At 46.4% G+C, this 27,980-nt stretch overlaps 1 protein-coding gene across 13 annotated transcripts; it reads left to right on the plus strand.

The window, feature by feature from the left end:
* The first annotated feature begins 278 nt into the window (after window positions 1–278).
* PEG3 (paternally expressed 3) lies at window positions 279–27,931 on the plus strand. 13 transcript variants are annotated; one of them, XM_049899821.1, is made up of 11 exons: window positions 279–467; window positions 5,006–5,091; window positions 5,416–7,791; window positions 14,260–14,331; window positions 16,354–16,833; window positions 17,341–17,421; window positions 18,223–18,300; window positions 19,390–19,502; window positions 22,348–22,450; window positions 23,472–23,564; window positions 23,706–27,931. In XM_049899821.1, exons 5-11 carry the CDS (start codon window positions 16,440–16,442, stop codon window positions 27,446–27,448), a joined length of 4,605 nt encoding a protein of 1,534 aa, XP_049755778.1. In that variant the 5' UTR covers window positions 279–467; window positions 5,006–5,091; window positions 5,416–7,791; window positions 14,260–14,331; window positions 16,354–16,439; the 3' UTR covers window positions 27,449–27,931. The 13 variants fall into 13 exon arrangements, with proteins under 13 accessions (XP_049755778.1, XP_049755779.1, XP_049755785.1 ...); XM_049899822.1 differs by having other exon boundaries at window positions 7,670–7,791; XM_049899828.1 differs by having other exon boundaries at window positions 5,006–7,791; window positions 16,668–16,833.
* The last annotated feature ends 49 nt before the right edge of the window (window positions 27,932–27,980 follow it).

Below are 27,980 nucleotides of genomic sequence, written 5' to 3' on the forward strand. Positions count from 1 at the left end.
TGCACTGAGGCATCGGTGGTGGATTTTCTTCCACTTCTCCCCCATTTCTTCGGCGGTAGCACCCACCACACCCCCCTTTTCCAGAACCCTCTTCCGGGCCCCTTGCGTCCGCTAGGTTGACGTCAACCACCAGCCTTCGCGCCAAGCAGTTGCCGTGGCAACCGGGGTACTACTTGTTCGGGGTGGGGGTGTGGAGAGCAGGGGTGGGCGGCATGGCCGCTGATTGGCCCACGCTGTGGCCCCGCCTCTGCAGAGGAGCCTTGACAAGGAGTCGTCGGCAGAGGCTCTGTCCAGACGCCTGGGAGCCGCAGGACGAGGCAGTTAGGTAGCTTAGCGGGCCAGTTGGACATGTCGACCCTGGACTGGTGGCGCCATCGGGCGCCTGGTGCTGGGTGGCCGTGCTAGACAGTGGCCCGTGCAGCACCTGAAGCAGCCTCCTGCCAACAGGGCGGCGTGAGTGCGGCGAGGTGAGTCCTCCCAGCCACTGTACCCATGGTGTCCAGAGGGGTGCCTAGGCCATGGCACCGTGGGCCGAAGATGGTTGTCCTGCGGCGCCTTTGTACCGCTACCGTCCCAAGTGCTTCCTCAGCCGGGGATAAGGCTGAGCGGAGTCAGGACGGGGGTGGGGGGAGCGTTGGCCACGCCAAACCACTGTTGATGGCCGAGCGGGTGTGGACAACCTGGTGGTCAAGGTGCCCGACGTCGCCTTTGGGGTATCTTGGAGGGCGCTGGGGAGTGCTTCAGCCCTGGGCTCGCTGGCCGTGTCGTCGGGGGCTGCCGCGGTTTGCCGCAGCTGCGCCATATTGCGCGGCCAGGGTCCGCGGGGGTGGAGCCTGCGGTTGAGGTGACAGCAGACCCTGGGGGGCTCCCCGTGCTATCTTGTCGGGGTGAGGGTTGGGTTGCTGTGACAATCCGGGCTAGGGGACCAGGGACTCCTGTCACTGGTGAGTCTGCGCAAGGCAGATGCCACAAAAGTGGCGGGGCCGTGGCCTTCGGGACGCCCCTCGCCCTGCTTGCCTGCATCTGGGGTATGCAAAGAGTTGCTCCCTCCTTCTTGGTCACTGATTGGCTGTGTCCTCCGGGGCCCACCCCTGCGCTCCTGCCACTCTTAGGGGGTGGGGCTTGTTTTGCCGCAGTGATGGCAAGTCGCGGAGGGCCGCAAGGGGGCGGGGCCACCCGGGGTGAGATGGGCAGTAGAGCTCCTATTCCAGCCCAATCTTTACTGTATGTGAATGACGTTTGCTGTGCATGCACTGTCCTGACTGGCTGGCTGCAGTGGGGTGGGGCTGAGGGTCTTCGTGACTGTGGGGTGTCTCTGCTCTGGGCCTTGACGGGACTTGTATATAGCCTCTGTCAACCTCGTCGCAATCTTTGATGAGGCTGCAGAAGCTTGACCGCGCAGGCGTGATGTTGACTGGCTGCAGTGAAGGGCGGGGCCGAGGCCGCGGTAACTGGGGTGGTCCTATGTTCTTTGCAGTGATAGGCTTTGGGGTCCTGCTCGCCTGGCGCCATCTTTGCTGGTCATCGGGGGCTGGCGGCAGGGAGTCGTCGTGGCAGTGCTACTTTGACTGGTGTGGGGTCCAAGTTTTGACTTCTGAGATTGGGCCATGGCTAGTGACCGCAGCATTGTATTATCTGGCTGGAGCGCCTAAAGTCTGCCGCAGCAAAGATGTGCTACAGGTGTTAATGCCGCGGAGCCATTTGGAGGACAGGGCTACAGGTGGTCAGTGTGCCTGGCTAAGTCTGGGGGCTGCAGAAGACCACCGCCTCCCCTTGTCAGCGGTCTGTGTCTGCCCAGGCTTTTTTCATTCTCTGATGTTTGGCTTCAATTCGTTGGCAGGGGGGAGAGCTGGGGTGTGTCGCTCAGGGCAGGGCCGTGTCAGTGGGCCGAAGGGACACGGCCAAGGGGTTGTCTTAGAGACTACAGAGGCTGCAGAGCACTGCGCACCCTCGCGCCATCTTTGCTAGCCAAAGGTGGCGGGGGCGGCGCTCGAGGCTTATTGCGCAAGCGCCAACTTGAGTAACAGCGGGACCGTAGGGGTCGGGACGGAGGTGGGGCGGTTGTATCCTGGGTCTGACGTGGGGCCTGGGACTGACGTGGGGCCAAGCCCTGCCCACCTTGGCGCCATTTTTGCTGGCTGAGAGGTGGCAGCCCAGGCTTACTGCTTAGACGCCATCTGAATGACAGCAGGATTCAGGGGGTGGGACGAGGGGACTGTCACATCGTTAGTGACTGACATCAGTTGCACAGCCTTGCCCACACTGGTGCTATTTTTGCTGGCCAATAGGTGGCAGTCAAGGTTTACAACGCAGGTGCCATCCTGAACGACAGCAGAGCTGTAGGGGGTGGGCCCTGAGTGACTGACAGGGGTTACGCTGTTAGTGGCGGGGTGGCAGCCAAGGCTTATTGCGCATGCGCCATCCTGAATGCCAGCAGTGCGCAGAGAATGGCCGAGGGGCTATTATATTCTGAGAGAATGACGGGGGCTACAGCGCCTTGCACCGTCTTTGCTGGCTGAGAGAAGGGTGCCGAGGTTTGCTGCACAGGTGTCGTTTTGAGTGACGGTGGGCTCTGAGGGTGGCCGTGGGGCTGTCGCGTCCGTGCTGTCGAGCCCTGCCCACTCCGCGTAGTCTTCACTGGTTTGCTGCGCGGGCGCCATTTTGAGTGGTTGCAGTTGAAGTGGATGTCGTGTCCATCTTCCCTCCAGCAGTAGAGCCACCAAGCTTCTGTATCCTGGGCCGCTTCTCCAGGCTGCAGGACAGGGCTGCCTTCTAGCTTGGGGCCATGAGTAGGTGCTCTCCGAGCCCACTTAGAAGTCGGGTCTGGCTGCCTCGGTTTTCTGTTTCCGAGGGAATGACAGGATGCCATATGGTGGCCAGCCTGGCTGTGGTGGGGTGGGGGGCGGGTCTGGTCGGGGTCTGTCGTAGCAGCACCATCATGGCAGCTGCCGGGCGCCATGTTTGCTCGAAGAGCGCTGTGGAATCTCCTCGTTTTAGGGCCAACCCACAGGGGGTACGGGGATTAGGCCCAACTACTCAGTCCGGAGTGGTTAGGGCTACTACTAGTCAGATTAGGAATAAAGAAGTGGGGTCCAACGTTCAGAAATCTTGATAGACTTGGGAAAGGGCGGGCTTTTAAATGAGAAGACGGGAGGGGGAAGGGTGTGGGCATAAAAAGAGTCAGGGCTTGGGTAATATGAAGTTTTGAGGAGGGTGGGAAGGCAAAGGAAAACGACCTTGGAGAAAAGAATTCAAAAATTGTAGATAGATCTAAGGGAGCATGGTATGGAAATTGATGATGGCAAGTAGGAGGTGCGCTAGGTAGGGGGTGTGGCTTGACGTGGGCCTCACCAAATTCAGGAGGGCCAGGAGGCGGGGCAGGAACCACTGTGTGTGCACAGAATTCGAGGGGCGGGTGCTGTAACTCTGGGGCAGGCTTGCGTTCTGGAGGAATGCACATGCGCAGAGCTTGTGGCGTAGCGTCCTTAGAGGACTGCATCGGTTTCCAATGTTGAACTTACTTTTACGGAGTTTTTGTACTGGAGATAAAACGTGAGCTTTTGAAGTAAGAAGAGTAACATAGGATTGCCTCTTTTCATTTACATGATAGGGGAAACGCCATCAGAATATACGTTTGCTCAGTGACTGATACAATTAGCAACAATAATTGACATTGAACATCAGTATATGTCAAATAAAAAAAGCTGTGTCAACTATGCTAAAATATACTCATCTCCGAGAAGTAAGAAGTAGTATATGAGTAAAAATGAAATTCAATTGTACATGCTCATAATGCCATCAAATTGAATGAAGTTCAGAAACCTGTAGGAATTGAAGTCGAGTGTCAGGTATCACTTTTTTAGCCTCAGTTTAAGTAAATTGCTCAGGTCACATTGCTGTGAAGTAGCCTAGGGTGCATCTAAGGTCTGTATGCCAGAAGGTTCCAGTGTTTCACCTTGGTGTCCCCATGCCATGACTCCTCCTGTTTCCTTTTATTAACTCATGGAACATAAACCAGAGCCGTAATCATGTAGCTGCCTCTCCGAGGGGCCTCTTAATTGATTGAACACATGCTCTGAGGTACAGTAGGATTAGAAATATACAGTGTTAATCCACAGGAGCATGTTTGTAAGTCCCAAAGTGGTACATATGTATAAGTAAATAATGGTGCCAGTGTGTAATGGTAATAGCATTAAGAACTTAATGTAGGTTAGTATCTTCATATTACTTGAATTCATAGCATGCTTAAACTTTTGGTCCTACATCACTGGCTACTAAATGGCAAAACTGGAGTTTCAGCTAATTTTTCTAATGGTTATCTGTACCATTAATTACTACATATCATCTGCATAGAACACATCAGTGGATTTCCTGTTTTTTAAAACGTGATGTATAGTAGTTTGTCCTGAGCTCTGAGATTGAGTTCTCTTAGTCTCTGCTTCCCCTCTGTGAAATGAGGACTAGAAAACTTATACAGTAGTGTTGTGATGAACATTAACAGAGACAGTTAAAGTGACATGTTAAGACCATACATGGCGTATAATTAGCATGTAAATGATAATACTTTTTCAGCCATTTTTTTCCTCCAGTTTTTACTGGCATCGTGTAGCCTTTTACCTTATAAGAGATGACCAGTGCTGCGTAGCTAGTGAGTGTTAAATTGGATTCTTGAACTGATTTCTTAACCCAAAACCCCGGTTCTTTACTATTTTGCTCTACTGCTTGGCAGAGAAAGTTCTGAGACACTTGGTAATTCACTCGCATACCACTGATAAAATCTCGTTGGGAAAAGGCTGTGATTATAGCCCAGGGTGCAGCATGCGCCTCAGGGAGCATCGCTGGTGACCCTTCCATCCTAAGGGGGGAAAGCTGTGCTTCCTGATCTTATTTCATCTTTGCTGTTGTAGAAGATAAAGATGCAACTGCTGCAGGATCATTTCCAGCCTGAGGAATCTGGTCACTGTCAAACAAATTTGGTATCTCATGTTTTCTTTTCCTTCCCCAGCTCTACCTTCTCAGCTTCTACCCTTCTCAGAGGCAGCTGGCAAGAGGAAGTGGGACTAGGTGCAAACATCAGGTGCCTGGGTCCAGGTGAGTTGAATTCCATCTTCACAGGCCATACCCGTCCTCAGAGTGGCCACCGTTCCTCCTTCATCCTGATACCTACTGCACACGTGTTCTGTATAGCCACGCAAGCTCTGTGTTTGCCCTGTGAGAATACATGAACTCTTCTGCTGGGTCACATATTGCCAGAAATTTTCTTCCTCGGCCCCTGCCATCCTTCCCAGCGTTCTGTCTCTTTTCCCAACCCTAAGTTGCTCATTTGGGCCTGCTCTTTTTTATCGGGGTGATTAAAGAACCATGAGGGTCATTGGTTCATCTGCCAATATCAATCAAGTGTATGTTCTCTGCCAGGCACTGGAAACATGGCCACAAACGGAAAAGAAAGTACTGTCACAGAGCTCACAATCTACGGGGAATTAAAGACGTTGGAAAAAAAAAAATTGTGTGATTCATGCCTTTGAAAGAAAACATTCATTTTGGGTGGCTAACTAAATCAGAGCGAGGCCATATCAGGTCTCTTAGAGAAAGTTAGTGACATTAAAGCAGTGCTCTGTAGGATGGTGTGTTGTGGGAAGAGTAGCCTAAGTAGGGGGGACAACACTGATGTTCCTGAGGAGTGCAGAGAAGGGAGCTGAAGATCCAGGATGCCTAGAGCAAGGGAAAGGGGATAGAATGACATTTGGTTGAGGTGGGGAAAGGTAAGTTGGAGCTAGGCTGTGAAAGGTCTTGTAGTCTGCGGTAAGTATTTGGACTTGGTCTAAAGTACAGCTGGAAGCCATTGAAGTATTACAACTGCGCAGGTAACGACACCAATCAGATTTGTGTTTTAAACATTACTGTGGTTGTAGAGTAGAGAAGGGGAGGGTGGAAATGATGACTGCAGGGAGACCATCTCAAGCCTAGGTGAGAAATGCGGGGGGAGAAGCACAGTGGAGGGATTTGAGAGGTGTTGAGGAGGCAAACTCAACAGGATTCATACTCTTTGCTCTTGGCTTTTTGATGGATTAAGACAAGTCTCAATAAACCACGTTCTATGGGAAGTGAGCAAAATAGCCAAAACTTGTCCATTCCGTCAGCAGGCATTGACACTGTATCTGGTCTGGGACAGGATCAGGCTAGACTTTGGGTCTTTGGCAGTGAGTGACATCATCTCCGGCCTCAGTGTCTACTGAATGAGAACTTCAGTTAAATGGAGAGTAAGAAATCATGCTAACCAAGATAGGTAGCTATGTTGACAGTGTATTACCACCTGGAAATACGCCAACCTGTTTGCTCATGTGGTCCCCTGGGGCTGGGGTGGTGTGTTCCTGGCTTCGGTGAATGCCGCAAGTATTCAGCGTCTGGTGCTGAAGCCTGTGGGACTCAGAAAGCTTACCTTGCCTATGGATTCCTCTACTATCGATAGATCCATGTTAGTGAAGCTCAGGAGACAAATGTAAACTATACCGATGTTCTTAGTTTATGTTGAAAAGTTGTTTGAATGAAATAGAATGTTCCCATTCCCTCAATTTTGGTTCATTAACTTGTGGGAGATCACTGTAGCAGGGACCTAAATATTCGAAAGTATGTACCATCAGCAGATTCTCCCTGTAGGCAGACTTAACGTAGGGAAAGAAACCGTAACGAGAAAGCAGTTGGGTGAGCGTGGAGTCAGTACAAGAGAATGTGGATGAACTGTTCAGTAACACCAGCCCATATGGTGGCTTGGTGCAGCCATCTTGTTACAGAGCTCTTGGTAGGGTTACCAGGATACTGAAGCCCATTATCCGCAACTCTCCCCCCTCCCATGTCTACTCAAATTAGGTATGTGACAAAGTACTTTAGTGGATTGTCACACTCGCCTCACTCTAAGAAAATCTATGTAATCAGCTAATTATATCAAAATTGTGTCAAATAAGTCATATTGGCTTGGAAGACATTTTGTCTCTTTAAAGTAGTTTTATTTGTCTTCAACCATTTCTGGGCTGATCATAAAACAACTCTAGGTATTTTCTCTTTTTCTAAATCTTGAGGGAATCCCTCAGAAATGGACAACAATAAAGACATTTTTGCTGCAAGTATGGTAAGTGCTAAGGTACTCTGATAGCAGTAAGCCCAGGGTATTGTAGAGACTATGAGAGGAGCCAACCAATAGATCAGAGGGTGGGGACCATGGATGGTGTAGTAGAGGTAAGTGTTTCTTTCCTCCTTGTTCACATTTCCATGTAACATTCTTCCCCAACAGCCTCTGCTGTCTCGCATGTAACTTGTCCATAGTTGGTTGGACCAGTTTGGCTCCTCAGCCTGGAGCAGTCATTCTCAAAGTACAATTTATGGAGTGCTTGTTAAGATGCTACTTTCCCAAGGAGCACAGACCTCCTGAATTATCATACCTAGACAGGCGGTGCATTTTTCATTAGCAGCCCGCATGACTTTGTGCCCCACCAGAGTTGGAGAGCCGTGACCCCAGGAGGAGTCAAGCTGTAGTGTGCATGTTGATACTGGGGATTTGGGTGAAGGGAGATGTTGACTGGTCTATCAGTGTTGGGTACTTAAACTGGGAGGTGGTATATACCTGGGATCTTAACACCACGTGTATGCTGAAGTAGAAAATGTCGGTCTGCAGAAAGAGGCAGGAGAGTGGAACAAAGGAGAAGATACCACACATCATGCTGTGCCTGAGAGGTGAAGAAAGTAACCTCTTCGTTCCTGACTTTAAAGTTCTCAATTCCAGCCCCCTTTAAAGAGGTAGGTGTAATGAGCCAGGGGGCTGAATCTGGATGCACCATGCTGAGGGACCAAGTAAGTAGAAATTGGGATGAAGAAGATATCACGGAGCTTTTCTTACGTCTGGTATGATGGGTTGCGGGGAGCCTAAGGTCATATGTTAAGAGTCATAGAATCTCTGACTCTTCTCTTGTCCACGATCACAGGCACATTTCTGGTCTCTGATAAACATGTTCTTGGATGGTATTCTTCTCAGTTGAACACTTTATCTAATGATCCTCTAATTGAGGCCAAAGATCTCTCCCTTTTGACGAGGATACCTGATGAATCCTGTGTTTTTTCAGTGATATTTATTGTTGAGATTCATGCTTTTGTTTTCTACTCGTTTTTATAAAAGAGTGACAGAAAAACCGCCACACAGACCAAAAAGGCAGCACTGTGATCCAGCCAGCAGCACCGTTGTCCTGTGGTTTTGAATGCATCCAGCTTGTGAATGAAACTTGGTACAGAAAAGACTGAGCGTTAGATGTCCACTGTGTTTACAAACAGTCTTGAGAAGCTTGAATAACGAGAAACCCATGAACACCCACCCTCTTTGTCCTGCCATGGACAGTGAGGCTTTGAATTGGTCCCAGTCATTTGGCCCCTCTTCTTTCATCTCCTTGGGTTTGGTGGCCTCTCTCAGTCCCTAGGACTACAGAGTTAACCCCTGCCTCCAGTGTGTTAATTATGGTCATATCTTAAAATCTTGCCGTTGGGTGCTACTAGAGTGACTCCAGAATTTGTGCTACAAGGGGAGCAGAGGAAGATGTGAAACTAATAACTGGGGGATGAGGACAGAGGGACAGTGGGAGTGTGGTGAGGCAGGAAATCAAGGTGGTGATGGGTTTGTTATGCAGCAGAAATTGAGAGGAGACAGATGGCACAGCTGTCAGTGAAGTCAGGGTTTAGGTGTGGAGCTAGGGACGCACCCACCAGAAAGAGATGTGTGAATAGGGCATGGGGGCAACACAGAGTACCTAAGGGAGATCTCAAAGAAAGGGGAATTGAGGTAATGAGAGTAAGAGGGAAGCCATGGAACCACAGCAGGGGAGGGGCCTTTAGAAGGTAGGAACCTGTGAGCAGTCTCAAGAGGTACAGAAAGGGAAAGAGCCTTGAAAACAGCAAGTTTTTATATTACTGTTTCCTGATGATGAACCTAACATTCTAGATAGAAACGCACAAAGAAATGGAAATATTAGTCGTTTTTTTATGTCTTCATTTTTTTCTAAGTTCTCACATTTTATGAATAGTCTGTGCAACTTTACATGAACACACTTGTATATAATTCGTACCATGCAGAAATACAAGTAGAAAGTGAAAATTGTACCCCTGATAAAACTATTGTCACTCCTCCCTAGAGGTCTACAGTGTTCTACTCTAATTTGTACATACATATGTACAATTAAGTACCTATTTAAGTACTTAAATCGTGTTTTTTTACAGTGAGATCATACTATTAAACGTTTCAGACCACGACAGTGAAACGAATGTTGGATAGTGGTGGGGGCGATGTGTGGTGTGCCAACTGAAGACCTCTTGCAACAGTTCACCAGTTCTTTGTGTGTATACGCTGCTTTCCAGCTATTTCTCTGAACAGTAGAAGAATTTCTGTGTAAATACATCTCCATCTATAGCTTTGCTTTCTAAAAATTGCATTATATTCCATTGGATGGACATTCTCATCATTTTCTGTATACATAAATGGATGTATTTGCAGTAAGAACACCACATATGCTGTGCAGTTTTATACATTGTTTTCATTTAACACTTTAAACTGTTACATGTTATTTTCTTCAGGTTTAAATAAACTGGTACATTCATAGAATGGAATATACCATGTGACCTTTAGAAAGAAGGATGTGGATCTGTGTGTACTGGTAGGGAAAGACATCCATCATAAATTGCTAGGTTTAAAAATACAGACATACATGTATATGTTGTAGAACTGGTATGATCTCATTTTGGTAAACAGAAGGTGTTAGTATATGCATAGGTTTTAAAAAGTGTAGTAATAGCAACAGATTTGATCAATGGATATGGCTTACGGTTTCTACGTTAAATTTTTGTAATGTTTAAATGTATCTTTTTTGTTTGTTTGTAATCAGGAAAGAATGAAGCTACAAAAGTTTTTGAAAACTTGACTTAATGGTCACATAACATTTTATTAAAGACTTCATTTATTATATCATTCCCTTTTAGATATTTAGACTTGTGGATATTCAAATGAGCATCTATATGGACAATTCAGTGTATTTGCTAGTAGTAATTTTTGCCTTTGCATTTCGAATAATCTACGTCCCTGTTACTTTTGTTAGGAGTCCTGGTGGTGCAGTGGTTAAGTGCTCAGCTGTTAACTGAAAGGTCAGCAGTTTGAACCCACCGGCCCCTCTGAGAGGAAGTTGTGTCAATCTGCTTCCGCAAAGATTATAGCCTTGGAAATGCTATGGGGCAGTTCTACCCTATTCTGTAGCACCACTATGAGTCGGAATCCACTTGACAGCAGTGGGTTTGGTTTGGTTACCTTTAAGTTATTTTAAGAATAAATTTAAGTGCTATTTTAAACTAAATTATTTTTTAAATGTATGTGGTAAACCCAAACAGTACAGAAGGGTATCTTAGAAATGCTGTCCGCCTTAGCGATTCAGGTTTATGCGGCCTTCACTGTTCCAGGCCCCACCAGATAACTGTTGGCTGACTTTTAGCTGCCTTTGCAGTTGTGAACAGTACTTCCATGAACTCACTTTTGAACTGTGTCTGTGCACATAGGCAGGTAGGTCTATGAGGTAGAGTTCCGAAGTGGAATTGCTAGGCTAGGTGGTGGCATTGTATTTAAGTATCTGATGACTGGAAATAAAAAAAAAAAAAATAGGAGGGGTATATTCAGACTTAGAACTGCAATTTCCATACTTTTTTTCTTTATTGGGTCTTCTAAAGCTTTTAAGTTGATTCTTTTGGGTTTTCTGAATTGCTTGCCATGCCATATCCAAATGACCAGTTTAGGACACTACCTTGCAAGCAAGCCATAGGTGGGAGTGGAGGGAAGAGGTGAGGCTCCAGCATCATCATAAATATATTAGTGCTGCCTGTGCCTTCTTTAGTAGAAACCCTGGTGGCATCGTGGTTAGGAGCTATGGTTGCTGATCAGAAGATCGACAGTTTGAATCCACCAGGCTCTCCTTGGAAGCTCTACAGGGCAGTTCTGCTCTGTCCTATAGGGTCACTATGAGGTCGGAATCAACTCGATGGCAATGGGTTTTTTTTTTTTTTGGCACCTACATGGGGCCATACAACCTCTTCTAAAGGCCTTTACTAGTGTTTCTGTTTATTTTTAACTTTCGATTTATTTTTTTGACCAGGTAATACAGGACCATAGTAAAAAATAAAAACGAAAGGAGAATATACAATGAAAAAGCAAGTTGCCCCTTGTTACCTACCTGGTCCCCAGTTGCCTCTCCCAGAGGCAATCACTGTCATCAGTCTCTTATATATTTTTCCAGAAATAGTCTATGCTTAAGTAAGCACATCTGTGTTTGTTGTTTCTTAGAATGCTTACACATTGTTTTGCCCTGTTTTGCACTTAAGTATCTTAGAAGGAGCCCTGGTGGCACGGTAGTTAAGCACTTGGCTGCTAACGGGAAGGTCAGCAGTGTGAACCCACCAGTCAGTCTGTGGGAGAAAGATGTGGCAGTCTGCTTCCCTGAAGATTACAGCCTAGGAGAACTTAAGGGGCAGTTCTGTCTGTCCTATAGGGTTGCTATGAGTTGGAATCTACTCGATGGCAACAGATTTTTTTTTTTTTAATTTCTTAGCACTTATCCTATATCCCTTTATTCAGAGCTGCTTTGTTATGTTGAAAGATAATTTGTAATAATCTATTATATGAATAAAACTGTATTTTGTCTGTTACCAACAATATTTCAGTGAATACTCCTACGCATGTTATTATGCATACTTGAATATATCTGAGATAGATTCATAGGAGGAGTGTTTATAGCATAGGATCAAAAAAAAAAATAGGATATGTGCCTTTATAGTTTTGGTAAATAGTCAAATTGTCCTCCATAAAATTTTTCTTGCCACAAGGAGGATATGAGTATGCCTATTTTTTCCACATACATAAGTCTAATATTCATCTTCGTGATTATTCCATTCCCACGGCCCTTTTTTATTTTTAAATTAGCCTCCCTTGTCATGCGGGAAGGAATAGTGAAAGTGTGGTTTTCCTGTTAAAAATCTTTCCTTTTTTAACTCTCTTCTTGACCAAGGGCTCTTTTGTTGATATAAATAGAAAGCTGGTCATTTTATTTTTTGAAAACCAGGCATTTTAAATGAAGATTGTATTTGTTTGCTGTGGTTCTAAATTTCTTGAAAAGGAATAGATGACTTTTTGGCACAGAGGTTGGCACCAACTTTCTTATGAGATACTTAGAGGTATTCAGTGGTCGTGTTATTAACAAGCAGGAAGTCTTCTGTCTTTTCTGTGCCCTGGAAGTGTTTTCATAACACAGCTACTGCTCTGTTCATGGAAGGTTTATGGGAAGTTGCTCCTTAAATCATTTCATCTTTTTGAATTTCTTCCCTGGTTTTTTTTTTTTTTTTTTTGAGTCAGGTTTGGCTATTTACGTTTTCTCAGAAAAAAAAAAATTGATTTTTCTATCAGACTCTGTACACCTATGGAGTTTTTATATGTAGTTTTCACCTAGTAGTGGTTTGTGTTTTGTATACATGCCTGCCTATTGGGGACAGAAATTCACATATTGTACAAGTATGTAAAGTCAGAGTTGTCCTTAATATCTCCTGGCTTTAGTGTCAGCCTTTGGAAGGGCCCTTCATTGCTCCAAAATTATAGAAATTGATCTCTGTTTTGTTTAGGGTTTTTTTTTTTTAATGGTTTCTTTCTGCCATTAGGCATCTTGCCCTGAGATTGTATCAAAATCTTTCTTAAATTGTGTGTGTGGTTTGTTGCCTTTTTGATGTGTGAATTTTCAAAATACTGGTTCAGCTGGAATTCTCCTAGGTCAGTTGGGATCATCATCAAGACCCCAACATTAACATTATCATTGGAACTGCATTAGATGCATAGATTAATTTGGGGGAGAATTTAGCACTTCAATCTGCTAAATCTGTGCAGCTCTCCAGTTACTACCTTTTCTTCTTCTTCTTTTTTTTTTTTTTTAGTAGTAATTTTTTGTATTTTCAGTAAAGGTTTACACAGTGGTTTAGGTTCCCATTCAACAATTTCTATGCAAGTTGTTTGTTCAGTGACGTTGGTTATATCTTCACAACTTGTGAACTTCCTCAGTATTTCTATTCTGGTTGTTTCGTTTCCATTAATCTTGTTTTCCTGTCCCTTTACATTCATTCTTATGTTTATTTTAAATTAATTGTTGACTGTTTGGTCTCATATAGATGATTTTTTTTTGAAGGAGCACAGTACTCCAGTTATTGCCTTTTATATTTTGATACAATTTATAGTCTTTTTTCATATGGGTGCTATTTCTTTTTTTTATTTTTGTGATGGAGCCCTCTTCCCCAATTTTTTCTCATTGATACATATTTAAAGAATCTTACCTAAATTATTTCCTTATTGCATTATTATACGGTCTATTTGCAATTGATTTGCAGCGTCTGAGCAGACAATCTTAAAAGAATGATAATTTCATCTGTTTATACCTCTGGTTTGCTTTTCCTATTGTAATTGGCTAGAACTCCATAGAACAATACTTAGTAATAGCTGTGTGAAGATTTTTATGTTTGCATTCATATGTGAGTTCAGTTTGCAGCAGTGCTGCCTTTTTTAGATTATTGAATATTCTGGTTTCACACAGAAAACTTGAGAGCTTTTTGTTTCTCAACCCTGGAGTGGTTTATGTGGCATTGGTCTCTTCTTGAAGATTTATAAGACCTCGCCCCTAATCCAATCCAAGTCCTTGGCTATTTTGGGGATTAATTCCTTGGCATTCTTCTATATTTCTTTTTAAGTTTCTCACGCAAAAATTTGTACACATTTTGTGCCATTAGTTGAAATTCCCACAATGTGACAACACACTTCCCATTTCTGCCCTGACCGGGTTCTCTGTGTCCATTCAACCAGTTCCTGTCTCTTCCTGGCTTCTCATCCTGACTCCTGACAGGAGCCACCCATTTGGTCTCGTGTATCTGATTGAACTAAGCAGCACACTTCTCGTGTGCATTATTTTTTTGTTTTATAGTCTTGCCTAATCTTTATCTGAAGATGGTTTTTGGGAATGGTTTCAGTTCTGGGTTAACAGAGCGTCTGAGGGTCATGGTTTCAGGGATCATTCCAATCTCTGTCAGATCATTAAGTCTGGTCTTTTTATGTGAATTTGAGTTCTGTTCCAAAGTTTTCTCCTGCTGCATCCCGGAACTTTCTACATTTCCAATGTATTTATTAGTCCATGTGTCTTGTCTCTAAAATTTCTGCAGGTCCCTGCGTTGACTCTGCTCCTGAAGCCTTATAGAGTTTGAAGTTCCAGAAACGATTCTGTTCCTAAACAGGTGATTTCTATACCTGAGAACTTCCTGTTCCTCTGGGAGGGAGAGCGCTCTCATGTCTCCGTTCCACAAAGCAGGGTTGGGCTCCTGGCCTTGCCTTTCTCTCCTGTACTGCAGGCTGCCTTTCTGGACTCTGCCTTTATCAGCGGCATTTCCTCCTAGCCAGGTGTCTTGTCAGAGAAATGTACAGTAGTCCTCTGAAATGCTCTGAAATGTTTCTGCTCAGCAGGGCATTACCCAGTGTCTTCTCTGTGGTAATCAGTCCTTCTGAAAGAGGGCAGGGAAGGGATAGAGAAGTCAAGTCACCAAAGTCCTCTTGCCCCAGGTGTATTTGAGGTCATGGGTGCTAAGGGCAGATTGCATAGGGAAGAGAACGTAAGCCTATCACGAAGAAGAAAAAGTGGGGGATTGAGTTTATTACATTTATGTCAAAGTGGTAAAGTCTAGTTTGAGACTTCTGGAATGATTGAAACACTTGTTTTCTTTTTAGACATTTAAAAAACTTAATTTTAAACTAACGAGCCTTGGTGGTGCAAGAGCTAAGCGCTTGGCTGCTAACTGAAAGCTTGGCGGTTCGAACTCACCTGATGGCTCAGCGGGAGAAAGAACTGGACATCGGCTCCCGTAAAGGTTACAGCCTTTGAAACCCTATGGGGCTGTTCTGCTCTGTCAGATGGGGTTGCTGTGAGTTGAAGTTGACTCGACAGCACCCAACAACAACAATTTTAAACTTACTGGTTTTCCTTTTAAAACAAAGACAGAGAATCTTTGGTGTGTATGGTTTTGTTCTTTGTGGAAGTAAAGCCAGACGTACAAAACCGTCGGGTAAGTTGATACACCGACTAGAGTCTAGATTTCTTTCTTATGTTGCCCCCAATTACTTGCACCAGTTGGGCTGCCGTGTTAAAATATAAGGGCACAAAAAACAAACTGCGTGAAAGTTTGAAAAACTTTTCTGTAAGGGAGAGAGAACCTTTTCACAGTGCAGGTTCTCTGGTCCCAACCTTATTCTTCTGAAGGGCCCTCTGAAAAGGTAGACGGGGACAGAGCCCAGTGTGTTAAAAAGAGAACTTTTTTAGTCTGAAGCTTCATTTTAATGTTTTGCTTAAAATTTAAGCTCCTTTTAAAAATACAAATTTGCTTTAAAAACATGCTGTAAACAGCATGTAGGTAAAGAAGACACTATACCTGACCGTTAAGAGCTATTTATTTGTTTTTAATGATTGTCTACTAACTATCAGGATTTTTAGCCAACAGATACACTCTCTGACCATAGTGCAATTGAGTTAGAAATTAATAACAAGAAAATAACTTTAAAAAGGAAACCAATACTTTTGAAAATTGAAAACACACACTATGTAATACTTTGTTTAGGAAAGAAGGAGTCATAGTGGAAATCAGAAAACAATTAGAATGGACCAATGATAAAAAGACTATATAATAAAGCTTATATGCAGCAAAAATGTTTTAGGTAGAGGGAAATATACAGCCTTAATGGGTTATGTTAGAAAGGAAGAAAGATTGCAAATCAACTTTTAACCAGTCTAGAAATTGGGGGGGTTGGGGGGTGGGAGGACAGATTATAAGACAATTAAGCAAGTAAATGAAATAGGTATAAAGAAGCAGTATAGAGGGTTATCAAAGCAGAAAGCTGGTTCTTTTGAGATAAATTAGATCCCCTGACAAGGTTGATCACGGCAAAAAGAAGGTGCAGAATCATTGAAGAGCTTGAAGGTGGTTTTGTTGTGTTTCTACTTGAATAATGGATGCTTGTTTAGAAAACTTGGAAACCACAGGGAAATAGCAACAGAGCCAGGCCTCCAAACGGAAGCCTGTGATGCCTGAAGTTCCACACATACAACTACTGTGCTGAGGCAGCCTCGCATAGCCGTGTTTCTGTGCACTGGGTATTTGCATGTCTCTCCACGCCTTGGCCTGTCCCCAGAGTGTTTTTGGCACCCCTTGTTGAGTAGCCCCACGCCACTTACTGCCTGGGACACATGTGTATCTCCTTACGATCTGCAGGTCCCTGGGTTCTAACTGTCACAGGCTGCTGCGCCTCTCCTGTTGACTCATGTCTGGTTCCTGCAGTGAGAATTAAACTTAGAGCCATGCTGCCTCCAAAACTCTTGTCTGCCACCAAATCTCAGAAGTCCCGGGGCCCAGATCTCTATGAGCTAGACAGTGCCTTGACTAAGGAGCCGGATGCCACTATAGGAGAAGGCACCACTGACTCTGAATTCTCTCATCAGAGGTTTCGGAATCTCCTTTATGTAGAGCTTGTCGGGCCTCGGAAGACCCTGATCCAACTCCGAAACCTCTGCCTCAATTGGTTGCAGCCGGAGATACGCACCAAGGAGGAGATTATCGAGCTCTTGGTCCTAGAGCAGTACCTGACCATCGTACCAGAAAGAATCAAGCCTTGGGTGCAGGCAAAAAAGCCAGAGAACTGTGAGAAGCTAGTTACTCTGCTGGAAAATTACAAAGAGATGTACGAACCAAAAGGTAAGACTCTGAAAGCTGTGCATTCTCTCTAGCTTCTCAGCCTTGGCATGTCTCGCATTTGGGGCTAGTCCTTCTCTGTGGTGGGGGCCACCCTGAGCACTGTAGGGTGTTGAGCAGCATCCTCCCCATACCCATTTGTGACAATCAAACCTGTCCTCAGACATGGCCAAGTGTCCTCTGGTGAGCATAGTCGCCCCTGGTGGAGAAGGACTGTCCTAAGGTAGGAGGGGGTTCTGTCAGGAGGGGAACGTCCACACAACGTGGCTCACCCATTTGACCCAAGTGTGTGCCCACCTTTTGTGAAACAGAATGGTGCATGGGGTATTTTCATTTTGGGGGTGAGATAGGAGAGGCTGTTGTCATGCTCTCTGCCCAGTTTCTAAGTTGCAAGAGCTGCAGAAAGCTCCCTGTGGAGGTTGGATGGTTAAACAGGCTCAGGGATGGAGACTGGCGAGGGTACCAGCAGGAGACTATGAGGCATTTGACTCATGTCTGGTTTCCCCTTAGATGACGATGTCCAAAGTGATGATGACAGGAGCCGGGTCGGCGCAGAGTCCCCATCCCCCCGCTCAGTGCACTCCTTCTGCAGTAAGTAGCCACGCTGTGTCTTTCCGCCATCCGGACATGGTTCCAAGTCTTTAGTCTGCCTGAGAGTTTGGCAGGTTACAAGAGGCTGCCTTGGGTGCCCAAGGCCTCAGATATGATGGCACACCTTCCTTGGAGCTGGTGGTGCAACTCAGAGATCAGAGGGGAAGACGTAATGAGGCACTTTGATATCAAAACACACAGCGATACATGGAGTGGAATTTATTTTTTTTTAATGAAGAAAGTGTTTAAAAGCTGTTTGAAATTTGCAGCGGGCAACTTATAAGCTGGCTCCCTCTACAGCCCCCAGGAGGGGCAGAGGTCACTCACCTTTAGCCTCTAAAGGTAATTTGTTAATTAAAGATATTTTGATTAAGTTTGCCCCTCAACCCCCCAAGTCTTGCTTTTGGGTAGCGTGTATGTTTTGTTGGATTTTGTTCTTTTGCAGGAAAGTAACACGCATATTAAGATTGGGTGGGGTAAGCCAGGCTCTGTAGGGGGTCTGAAGTCTATTCTTCTGAATTTGGACTTGACCATTTAGGAACTGGACAACTAGCAGAGGTGTCTGGAGGGGGCATTTGCATCTGAACTTTAAAGTCAGCCCCGCTCAGTGCTCTGGTGTAGGGCAGTGGGAAGAGGCTGAGCTTGGGAGCTGGGCATCTGGAGGCCTCAGCTCTGGGTCTGTGTCCTTGAGAGAGGAAGCAGGATGATTCCCTTCCAGATGGGGGGGGCACATGCATGTGAGGGAGGCCCAGTGTGTGCAAGCACACTGCTTACCACTGCTCTGACGTCTGGCATTGTTAGGTGACTGGGACTGGAGGGGCAGAAGCAGAGAGACACAATTCCGAGACCACTGGCCATACACGAGGACTTCCCGGAAGAGTAAGTCATCTGCTCCAACCCTCTGCTGGATGCCATGCTAGCTTGTGTGCGCATCCACAAGGGAGAGTAAATGGGGCGAGAGTCGGGTTAGGAAAAGGGAGGCAGCTGATCACGGTGGGGCTGGACCGCCTTTCCTTGCTGGTTGGTTTGGACGTATTCCGTTCTCCCAAAGTTTGCCCCATAGCTCCTGTTCCTTAAACTGCTCCGCAAGCAGCGTCACCTTCCCAGTATGTGTCACGTATACCCATTTCCACCTGTGCTACCCTTTACTCAGGATTTTCTTCAGCTTATGTGCCCTTTTTTTTTTTTTTTTTAACTGTGAGTTTATTTTGAAAAAGAACCTGTGCTGGTGCAAAAATTGAAGTGTATAAAGTGCCATGGGTAGAACATATAGAAATGAAAAATAAACATATTGTCACAATGCTACTAACTGCAAATTCCTGCCAAGGCCTTGGGCAAGTGTTAAGTATTAAAGATACTTCCGCTTCAAGCTGGAGGCTTCTTATTGATTAGAAGAGAATTGGAAAGGAGATAATCATATGTCAATGTTCTGTTGGTACCTGGACTAGCAGAAAGACCAGTTCCTCTTGCACGTGGAGGAACTTACAGTAGGCAGTTGAGCACCCCTAAGTTACAGATCAGGAAATGGATGTCATCACCAAGATTGACATCTATGACATCTACCCACGTTCACAAACTTAGAGTACCTTTCCAGTGTAGAACATTGTGTCACAGCAGCCCTGTGTGGCAGGCCCCTTGAGTACTGTACCCATTTTCCACTGAGGAGACAAGAGGCTGAGAAACTGAGAAACAGGACAGGCAGTAGCTGAGCACGTGGGCTCTGAGTCCGCACACACACCACACAGCTTCCAGCATCATGGGAACAGGAGGACAGGGTGGAACTTCAAGATGTGGCAGGGCTTGCCATGTTGACTGGGCTCTTCAGTGTCGGGGCAGAACACGAGGAGTGTAAATCTTGATGTGAGTGAGCGTGCGCACACACACACGTGCATGCCAAGTGGACCCAGAGGGTGACTAGCTAGGGCAGACGTGTGGCCTCCTTACTGCAACTATCTTTTTCCTCCCCAGGACTGCTTCAACACGACCTCTCCCTCCCTCTGATGGAGAAGACCAACTTTGAGATGGAGGGGGAGGATGACATTGACAGGGACTCCATGATGGACTTTGAGTCCACCTCCCAGGTATGCCAGGGATGTGCTTTTTCCTGAAAGACCACCTGTACTGCTGTGGCGAGGACACCTTCCTCCCTCGAGGTTCAGTGTTCATCCGCCCACAAGAATCTACTTGGACTGAGAGCCCAACCACTCCCCACAGGTGACCAGTGGCCAGGGCGACTGCTGCCCATTTTCTGGTTCATCCTTGTAGTCAGAGGGACTCTCCCACTCATCAGCACTTGGGTCACTGGGTGGGTCAGTCAGGCTGGCTGTGTACTTGCCAGGGACTCGCAAGAATCCTGGAGACCTTTCTGGCCCTCAATAGGGAGCCAGGGAGGCTGCCAGTCATCAAAGCAGTGTGTGAAGAGTTGACAGCGTAGCCTCATGACCATAGGCCAGAGGACTGGAAACCACTGATTTCTAACTCAGTATGGCAGTTTGAGCCCACCCTGTAGCTCCGCAGGAGAAAATACCGGGCAGTTTGCTCTCATAAAAATTACAGTCTAGAAAACTCTATGGGACAGTTCTGCTCTGTCACATGGAGTCACCATGAGTTGGAATCAACTCCACGGCCCACAACAACAACATATGGTGGAAACAGCAGAGTAAGAATATACAATATAATTACATTTTGTGGGTGTGCAAAACAAAATTCTCTCATTTTCTTTGAGCATTATGTGTAAATTTTATAGTTGTTCATATGTATAGACTGTGTTATAAGAAATTGTGGCATTAAGAACATTGTTCCTAGGGCAGCATCCATTCAAGTTTAACTTGATTGTTAATTACAGATACAAAGGGAACTGTTGTTTTAGAGCTACCCACTTGGCGTAGGTTAGCTTAAATTTAAATTAAAGCATCACTTATGTTTCATAGAAGCAGTGCAGTTCAAGAATAAATGGGCATCCACTATACTCAGATTAGGCAGATGAAAGAACAGTATGAAAAATGATCTTACCTTTCTCATCACCCTTAGAGTCTGTCGACACCGGGGTTGGTGTGACTTCTGACCTTCGTCCTCCCGAGTTTGTGCCCCACAGTCACTCAGTTAGCCTCCACCCTGAGTCGCGACCTCTGGGCACCTCTTCTCCCTCTCACTAGCTCTACTTGCATTTGTGGTGACAGAGTGCTGCGATCTAGGGAGACACAGGCATAGGTGGGAATAAGTCAGCCCTGCTCTCAGGGACCTGGCAGAGGCTCTCCTCACACATGATGAAAACAGTGTAGCTGTGAGGTGGTCACTGCACCAAGTTTGGAACACCTCCTGCTTTTGTAGCTTGACTTTTGCTGTCCTAGAAATTCTCAGCCCTAATCTAGGAAGAGCTATGTTCTTGAAGGTCTGCCTCATTTCCTTACCCTATGTAGATTTTGTTGTTTTGTCTTCTTAATCGATCTGTAGTTAAAGCTTATCTCTTAAGCCTCAGTGTCCCGGCTTACTGTACTTCTCAATGGGAGCTGTGCCTTGTTCTGCAGAAGCCCCATCTTGTTTTGCTACATTATCACATGGCTGATGGAGCCCCGGTGGTGCGATGATTAAGAGGTCAGGTTGCTGACCAAAAGGTCGACAGTTTGAATCCACCAGCCACTCCTTGGAAACCCATGGGGCAGTTCTTCTCTGTCCTGTAGGGTCACTATGAGTTGGAATTGACTTGATGGCAGTGGGTTTGGGTTTCTTTTTTTGTTTGTTTGTTTACCATGGCCCTAGGGTGGCGTAGTGGTTAAGTGCTCTGCTGCTATCCAAAAGGTTGGCATTTCAAGCCCACCAGCCACTTGGTGGTAGAAAGATTTGGCAGTCTGCTTCCATAAAGATTACAGTCTTAGAAACTCTATGAGGCAGTTCTGCTCTGCCCTGTAGGGTCTCTGTGAGTGGGAATTGACTTGATGGCAGAAGGTTTATGGGATCATGGCTCTGCCTCTTGCCAGTAATATAACTATAGCAAACTTAATACTGAAACAGCTACATATTAATTTTTTCTTGATATTTAAGCAATACGTTGCATTGAAGAAAAGCCTCACCTACAACAAGGCAGATGCTTGGACCCCAATTTCATAGATGAACCTGAGGTTCAGAAAGGTTTCTTTCCTGAGGTTGCATAGCTAATGGCATGTCCTCTTCTGGCCCCAGAGTTCTCTTTGACTCTACAACCTGTGGTCTCTTCACGGCACCCTGCATCTCCATGACCACCACTCACCAAAACCATTGATGGCTTCTGGCAGCAGCTCTCTGTCAACACTAGTGTTTAAAGCTCCTCCTAGGCTGTGTGGAAGTGGTGCACCCCTGAAGATCCCACCCTGCAGCAGTGGTGTGTGATGAAGTGTGCACAGGATATGCTGGGGAGAGAGGTTGAAATCACACTTCCTGACAAGTTTGCTTAAATGAGTGTTTTTCTGCTCCCAGTTTTCGCCTGCACATTTGATGTTGAGTCTGTTCAGGCTTTACATAACCAAACCTTACCCAGCACTCAGCATACCCCCCAGAGCCCCCCACAAAACCTTTCTTCACTGTTCCAACCCATCCTGCACCGTCCCTCGACCAAGCCATTTTAGTGCTTATTCTCTGTACCCACACTTTATTGTGAAACATTCTCTAATTGTTTCACGAAGTCTTTTGTCTCCAACCAAATTATAAGCTGCATAAGGGCAAGGAATGTGTGTCATGCATCTTTTGGATCCTCCTCAGAGTGTAGCACCAAGGTAGGTACACAGCAGGCCCCTAGTTAGACTTGATGGAACCTCTCAGAGCCCCGAGTACCGTGAGCATTCTTTCTCTGTGTAACTTGGTACATGTTGCTCCCCTGTTGCCAGCATTCTCCTGATACCTGGGCCTTAGTGGGAGTGGACTCCACTGAGAGGTCTGTGTTTGACGTTTTAGGATGCGGAATCCTATCAGGATGTAGTGGATCTCACCGAGGACAGGAAACCTCAGGACCCAGTTCAGGACAACATGGAGAACTACAGGAAGCTGCTCTCCCTAGGTGAGCCACCGCTTCTCTTGGTCATGAAGTATCTGTTCATTGGTGTACTTTGTCACCTTATTCTCTGAAAGCTCTACAGGATGCTGTGTTATTGCTGTTGTGTGCTGTTGAGTTGATTCCCACTCATAGCGACCTCATGAGACAAAACTGCCCCATAGGGTTTCCTAGGTAGTGATTTTTATGGGAGCAGATCACCAGGCCTTCTTCCTGCAGAGCAGCTGGGTGGATTTGAACTGCCGACTTTTCTATTAGCAGCTGAGCACTTAACCGTTGTGCCATTAGGGCTCCTGCAGGATGCTGTAACTTCTGTTATTGCATTTGGAGTTGAAGAGTAATGAGCCTTTGAAAGATTTCAAATGAAATTTGTGTTTTTCACAAAGCACTCAGGTTCTGGGTGGAAGATAGTGTCCAGGATTGGGGAGGAGAGGCAGAAACCTTTTGCCATAAGAGCTGTGACCTTTTCTAGAGTGGTGACAGTGGAGAGTTTTAAAGACAGATGCAGAATGGGATCACGGGTTCCGATTTGGATACAGTGGTTTGGACTTTCCTAGAAGGCATATGTAAGTGAAGTTCTTACTAGGGATTAGGGTGCACAGGCCTGATGCTTGGAGAAGAGGTCTGTGGTGGGGGTGATGGGTCAGACCTTGGAGCCCTGAGGCGCTCTGGGTTTAGAGAACGGGTGGAGGAAGGGGAGGCAGGAGCAGAACCATGGAGACCAATGAAAAAGAGGATGTAAAGATTTTTAAGTGGCTACGACGAGGGTGACAGCCAGGAAGAATAACACTGAATTTAGGGACACAGGGAAGGTCTTGGTACAGATTTCTAGGTGGAGTCAGGAGAGTTAATTAAAATTCAAATTGGAGTGGGTTTAGGAGTAGGTACCAAGGAAACTTGCAGCAGATAAAAACAGGCCAAGGAATTGGATATGGACTACCTCATCTTAGCATCTCAGAGAAAGGCAGAGAGAAATTTATATGATGAATCTGCTCCCTGTGAACCATTGTCTCCTCCTTATGTGCAGGGGTCCAGCTCGCAGAGGATGACAGACACTCTCACCTGACACACGGCCACTCATCAAGGTCCAAGAGAAGTGCCTACCCGAGCACCAGTCGAGGTGAGAACCAGGCAGATGGATGTGATGGCCTCAGTGAGGTGTAGTGATAAACCTTTACAAAAGGGCACTTCCTTGAATCTCACCATTACCTTGTAGAAGCACGGGGGCCAGGGTGTGTTTACACTTGGGGTTTCCTTTCAGGCCTGAAAACCATGCCTGAAGCCAAAAAGTCAACCCATCGGCGGGGAATATGTGAAGACAGGTCCTCCCATGGGGTGATCATGGAGAAGTTCATCAAGGATGTCTCACGCAACTCCAAGGTGGGAAGAGCTAGGGAATCTAACGACTGGCCACAGAGGTTCCCGAGGATGCTCGATGATGACTGGAAAGACGTCTCCTTCAGCAAGAGGGAATCGGTAATTCAGGAGCGGGGCTGTGAGGGGAGCGTGCTCGGGGGAGGCTTCAACCTTAGCTCCAACCTCATGTCCAGAAAGAGAGTTATTGAAAGAAAAAGGCGCTATCAGTTGGACACAGATGGGAAGGGCTTGGTTCATAATCAGAAAGGCTATGTGAGAAAGAAGCCCTTTGAATGTAGCAAGATGAGGGCAGCTGTGAGCATGAGCAGCCTCAGCTCGCTGTCCCCAACCAAGTCGCTGCCAGCTGACTTCGGGGACATGCCCTATGTATGTGATGAGTGTGGGCGGCCTTTCAGTGTTATTTCTGAGTTTGTTGAGCACCAGATCATGCACACGAGGGAGAATCTCTCTCAGTATGGTGAATCCTTCATCCATAGCATGGCCGTTAGTGAGGTTCAGAAAAGGCAGGCCAGAGGGAAGTGCTTTGAGTGTAAGGAGTGTGGGGAGGCCTTCAATAACAGCACCACTCTTACTGAGCACCGAAAAACCCACGAGAGAGAGTATCTCATGGAATGTCAGGATCAGGAATATGAGGAAACCTTCATTCCCAGCCCGACCCTTAGCGAGCTCCAGAAAATGTACAGTAAAGAGAAATTCTATGAATGTAGGGTGTGTAAGGAGACCTTCCTCTATAGCTCTGCCCTGGTCAACCACCAAGAAACCCATGGTAGAGGGAACTTCGGTGATGACACAGATAATGAGTGTGGGGAAGCCTTTAAGCCCAGCCCGGCCCTTAATGAGTTTCAAAAAATGTACAGTAAAGAGAAAATGTATGAATGTAAGGTGTGCGGGGAGACCTTCCTGCATAGCTCTGCCCTGAAAGAACACAAGAAAATCCATGCTAGAGAAAACCCATTTGAAAATCAGGATAAAATGTGTGAGGAGACCTTTATTCCTGGCCAGTCCCTTAAAAGGCATCAGAAAACGCATGCTAAAGAGAAGCTGTATGAATTTAAAGATGGTGGGGATGCCTTTATCCAAAGCTCAGACCTCAGTGAGCACCTGAAAATCCATTCTCAAAAGAATCTCTATGAAGGCAGGGGATATGAGAAATCTGTCATTCGTAGCGTGCCCTTTACTGAGTCCCAGAAAAGTCACACCATAACAAGACCACCTGACAATGAGGAGAATGAGAGAGCATTTACCATTAGTGCCAACCCCGAGGAACAGCAGAGATTTCCCACTAAAGAGAGTGTCTGTGAAGGGAGACGGTGTGAGAGATCGGTTATTCACAGATTGGTCTTTACTGACCCCCAGAAAAGCCACAGTGCTGCGGAGCTCAGTAAACCGAAGGTGATCGCCGAGTCTACCATCTCGAGTGCCGATGCGATCCAATGCCAGACAGCCCATGCTGGAGAGAGCGCCTATGAAGGGAAGGTGTGTGGGAGATCTGTCATCCAGAGCATAGTCACTGCTGAACCACCAAGACATCACACTGGAAACGAACTTGCCGAGTGTAGTAACGGGGAATCCTCCATTTATATCTCAGACTTTAACAGGCAACAGAAGATTGATGCCAGAGAGAACCCTTTTGAAGTGGCTAAGTATAACAAATACACGGTTATACACAGTGTGTCCTCTGCGGAACCTCAGAACAGTCCTACTGTAGAGGGACCCAGTGAGTTGAAGAAGGACGGTGAATCCTCTGCCCCTAATTCACATGTCCGTGAGTATCAAAAGGCCCGTGCAAAAAAGAAGTACATTGAGTGCTGCAGGGATTATAAGACATCTGTGATCCACTCCCTCCCTTTTGGTGAACCACAGAACAGTCACACCAACGAGAGATTCTACAAGTGCCAGGAGTGTGGGGAGTCCTTTGTTCACAGCTCTGACCTTAGCAAACATCAGAAGATACATGACCGAGAGAAACCCTCTGGAAGCAAGATGTACGAAAGGTCTGTCATCCGCAGCCTAGCCCTCACGGACCCCCAGACCAGCTATGCTGAAGACTGCATGCGCATGCAATGTAAGGAGTGTGGGAAGTACTTTGCTACCAGTGAAGCCCTTGGCCGTCATCAGAAAGTGTATGGCCGGGAGAGGTTCCACGGCAGGACACCGTTTGGAAGCTCTGTCATTCGGGGCGTTGGCTTTGATGAGTCTCAGAAGGATGAGTCAGACGACACGATCTATGAATGTAAGGACTGTGGGCTGGGCTTTGCTCACTTCAACGAATTTGAGGATCATCAGAAAGTTCATGGCCGGGAGTATCTCATGGACAACCGTGTGTGTGGGCCTTCGGTAATCCAGACCTGTTCCTTTGGTGACTCTCACAAAAGTGGCGCCGGAGACCAGCTCTATGAGTGCCCACAGTGCGGGGAATCTTTTATTAGTAACGACTTCCTTTTTGAGCATCAGAAGATGCACGAGATGGAGCCATTTTTTGTCGGTAGGCAGCATAATGAAGCTTGGATGCGGCGCTTGCCCCTTCCCACCATACGCAAGAGGAGGCGGTCCTCTAAGAAGAGTCCTCCTGTGTCGAAAACCCTCAGATGTCAGGTGTGTGGACAAGACTTCATTCACAGCTCTGTCCTTCGTGAACACATGAAAATTCACACTGGAGAGGATCAGCTGGAGCGTGGCAAGACAAGCGAGGACACGGGTGCCCCAGGCCTAGCCCTCACCGAATTTCAGAGAAGCCAAGCTGAAGAAAAAAATTACGAATGTAAAACATGTGGAGAAACCTTTCTCAGTCAGCCAGACCTTAGGGATCATATGAGGGTTCACGAGAAAGATGAGCCCTTTAACTATGGAGCCACATTTGTTCACACCTCATTCGTTTCTGAGCTTCCCAACACAAGTTCGCCTTTCTACGAATGTAAGGACTGTGGGAAGTCCTTTATTCATAGCACGATCCTAGTTAAACACCAGCAGCTTCACCTGGAAGAAGCAGCCCAGGAGGTTGAAGCCAATTTTGTCGTTCCACAAGAAGTGCTGCGGATTCAGGGGTCCAACGTAGAGGCTGCCGAGCCAGAAGTGGAGGCTGCTGAGCCAGAAGTGGAGGCCGCTGAGCCCAACTTGGAGGCTGCTGAGCCCAACGGAGAGGCTGAAGGGCCCGATGGAGGAGCTGTTGGGCCTGATGGGGAAGCTGAGCAGCCCAGTGGAGTGGCCGAACCTCCCAGAGGAGATGCCGATGAGCCAGATGGTGCAGGGATTGAAGACCCAGAAGAGCGAGCCGAGGATCCCGAGGAAGATGCCGACGAGCCCGATGGTGCAGGGATTGAAGACCCAGAAGAGGAGGGGGGAGACCAAGAGATCCAGGTTGAAGAACCATACTATGACTGCAGAGAATGTGCCAAAACCTTCACTTCAAGCTCAGCCTATGGTGAGCATCTGAAAACCCATGCCCGAGTAATCATATATGAGGCAGGAAACGTCTATGGTGAAAGCTCGCGCTACACTGAGCACGCCAGTACCAGCACTAGTGCCAGTGATAGGGCCGACGAGAAGTACTTCAAATGTGACGTCTGTGGGCAGCTCTTCCGTGACCGCCTGTCCCTTGCCAGACACCAGAACTCCCACACCGGCTAAGAACATCTAAGCGTAAATATTGGAAAACCTTCCATTAGGACTTGACCATTGTTAAACAGCAGAGAACTCAGACAAACCCATCCCATGATAAGTAGGAAACTTACCTTGGTGTGTATACACCTTCTTGAACATCAGAAAACCCATACTGAAAATAAACTGAATATGGATACTCCTTGGATCTTAGCTCTCCCCCATCAGACTTCAAGTGTGTGCATGTGGGGAAGCGATAGCTCATGTTTTCTCTCTCATCTGAGTAATCACGTTGAAGAGGAGCCCTCTGAGTATCTGAAGCTCTAGAAATTGTCCTGGTCAACTGTAAATGACACTCCTGTGACCTGTAAATATTTCTGGAGATATATATATAAAAGAGCAAATCAGCATTTGCTGATTCAGTACGTTTGGATTTAGTACAATGCAAATTTCAGTCTACAGTGTGGAGGTACCTTACCTGGTAATCCTCGACTTGGGGGGAGAGGGTGGGGTGGGGCGGGGGAGAGAGTGACAAAGGAGAATATATTTGTAAGGATCTTGG

Source organism: Elephas maximus, chromosome 11 (assembly GCF_024166365.1).
Source record: "Elephas maximus indicus isolate mEleMax1 chromosome 11, mEleMax1 primary haplotype, whole genome shotgun sequence".
Taxonomy (NCBI): Eukaryota; Metazoa; Chordata; class Mammalia; order Proboscidea; family Elephantidae; genus Elephas; species Elephas maximus.

Coding starts and splice junctions, on each gene's coding strand:
- PEG3 (XM_049899820.1), top strand. CDS start 16,329: ATGTGTATCTCCTTACGATCTGCAGGTCCCTGGGTTCTAACTGTCACA. Junction 17,422..18,222: donor CTCAGTGCACTCCTTCTGCA/GTAAGTAGCCAC, acceptor TGGCATTGTTAG/GTGACTGGGACTGGAGGGGC. Junction 19,503..22,347: donor ACTTTGAGTCCACCTCCCAG/GTATGCCAGGGA, acceptor TTGACGTTTTAG/GATGCGGAATCCTATCAGGA.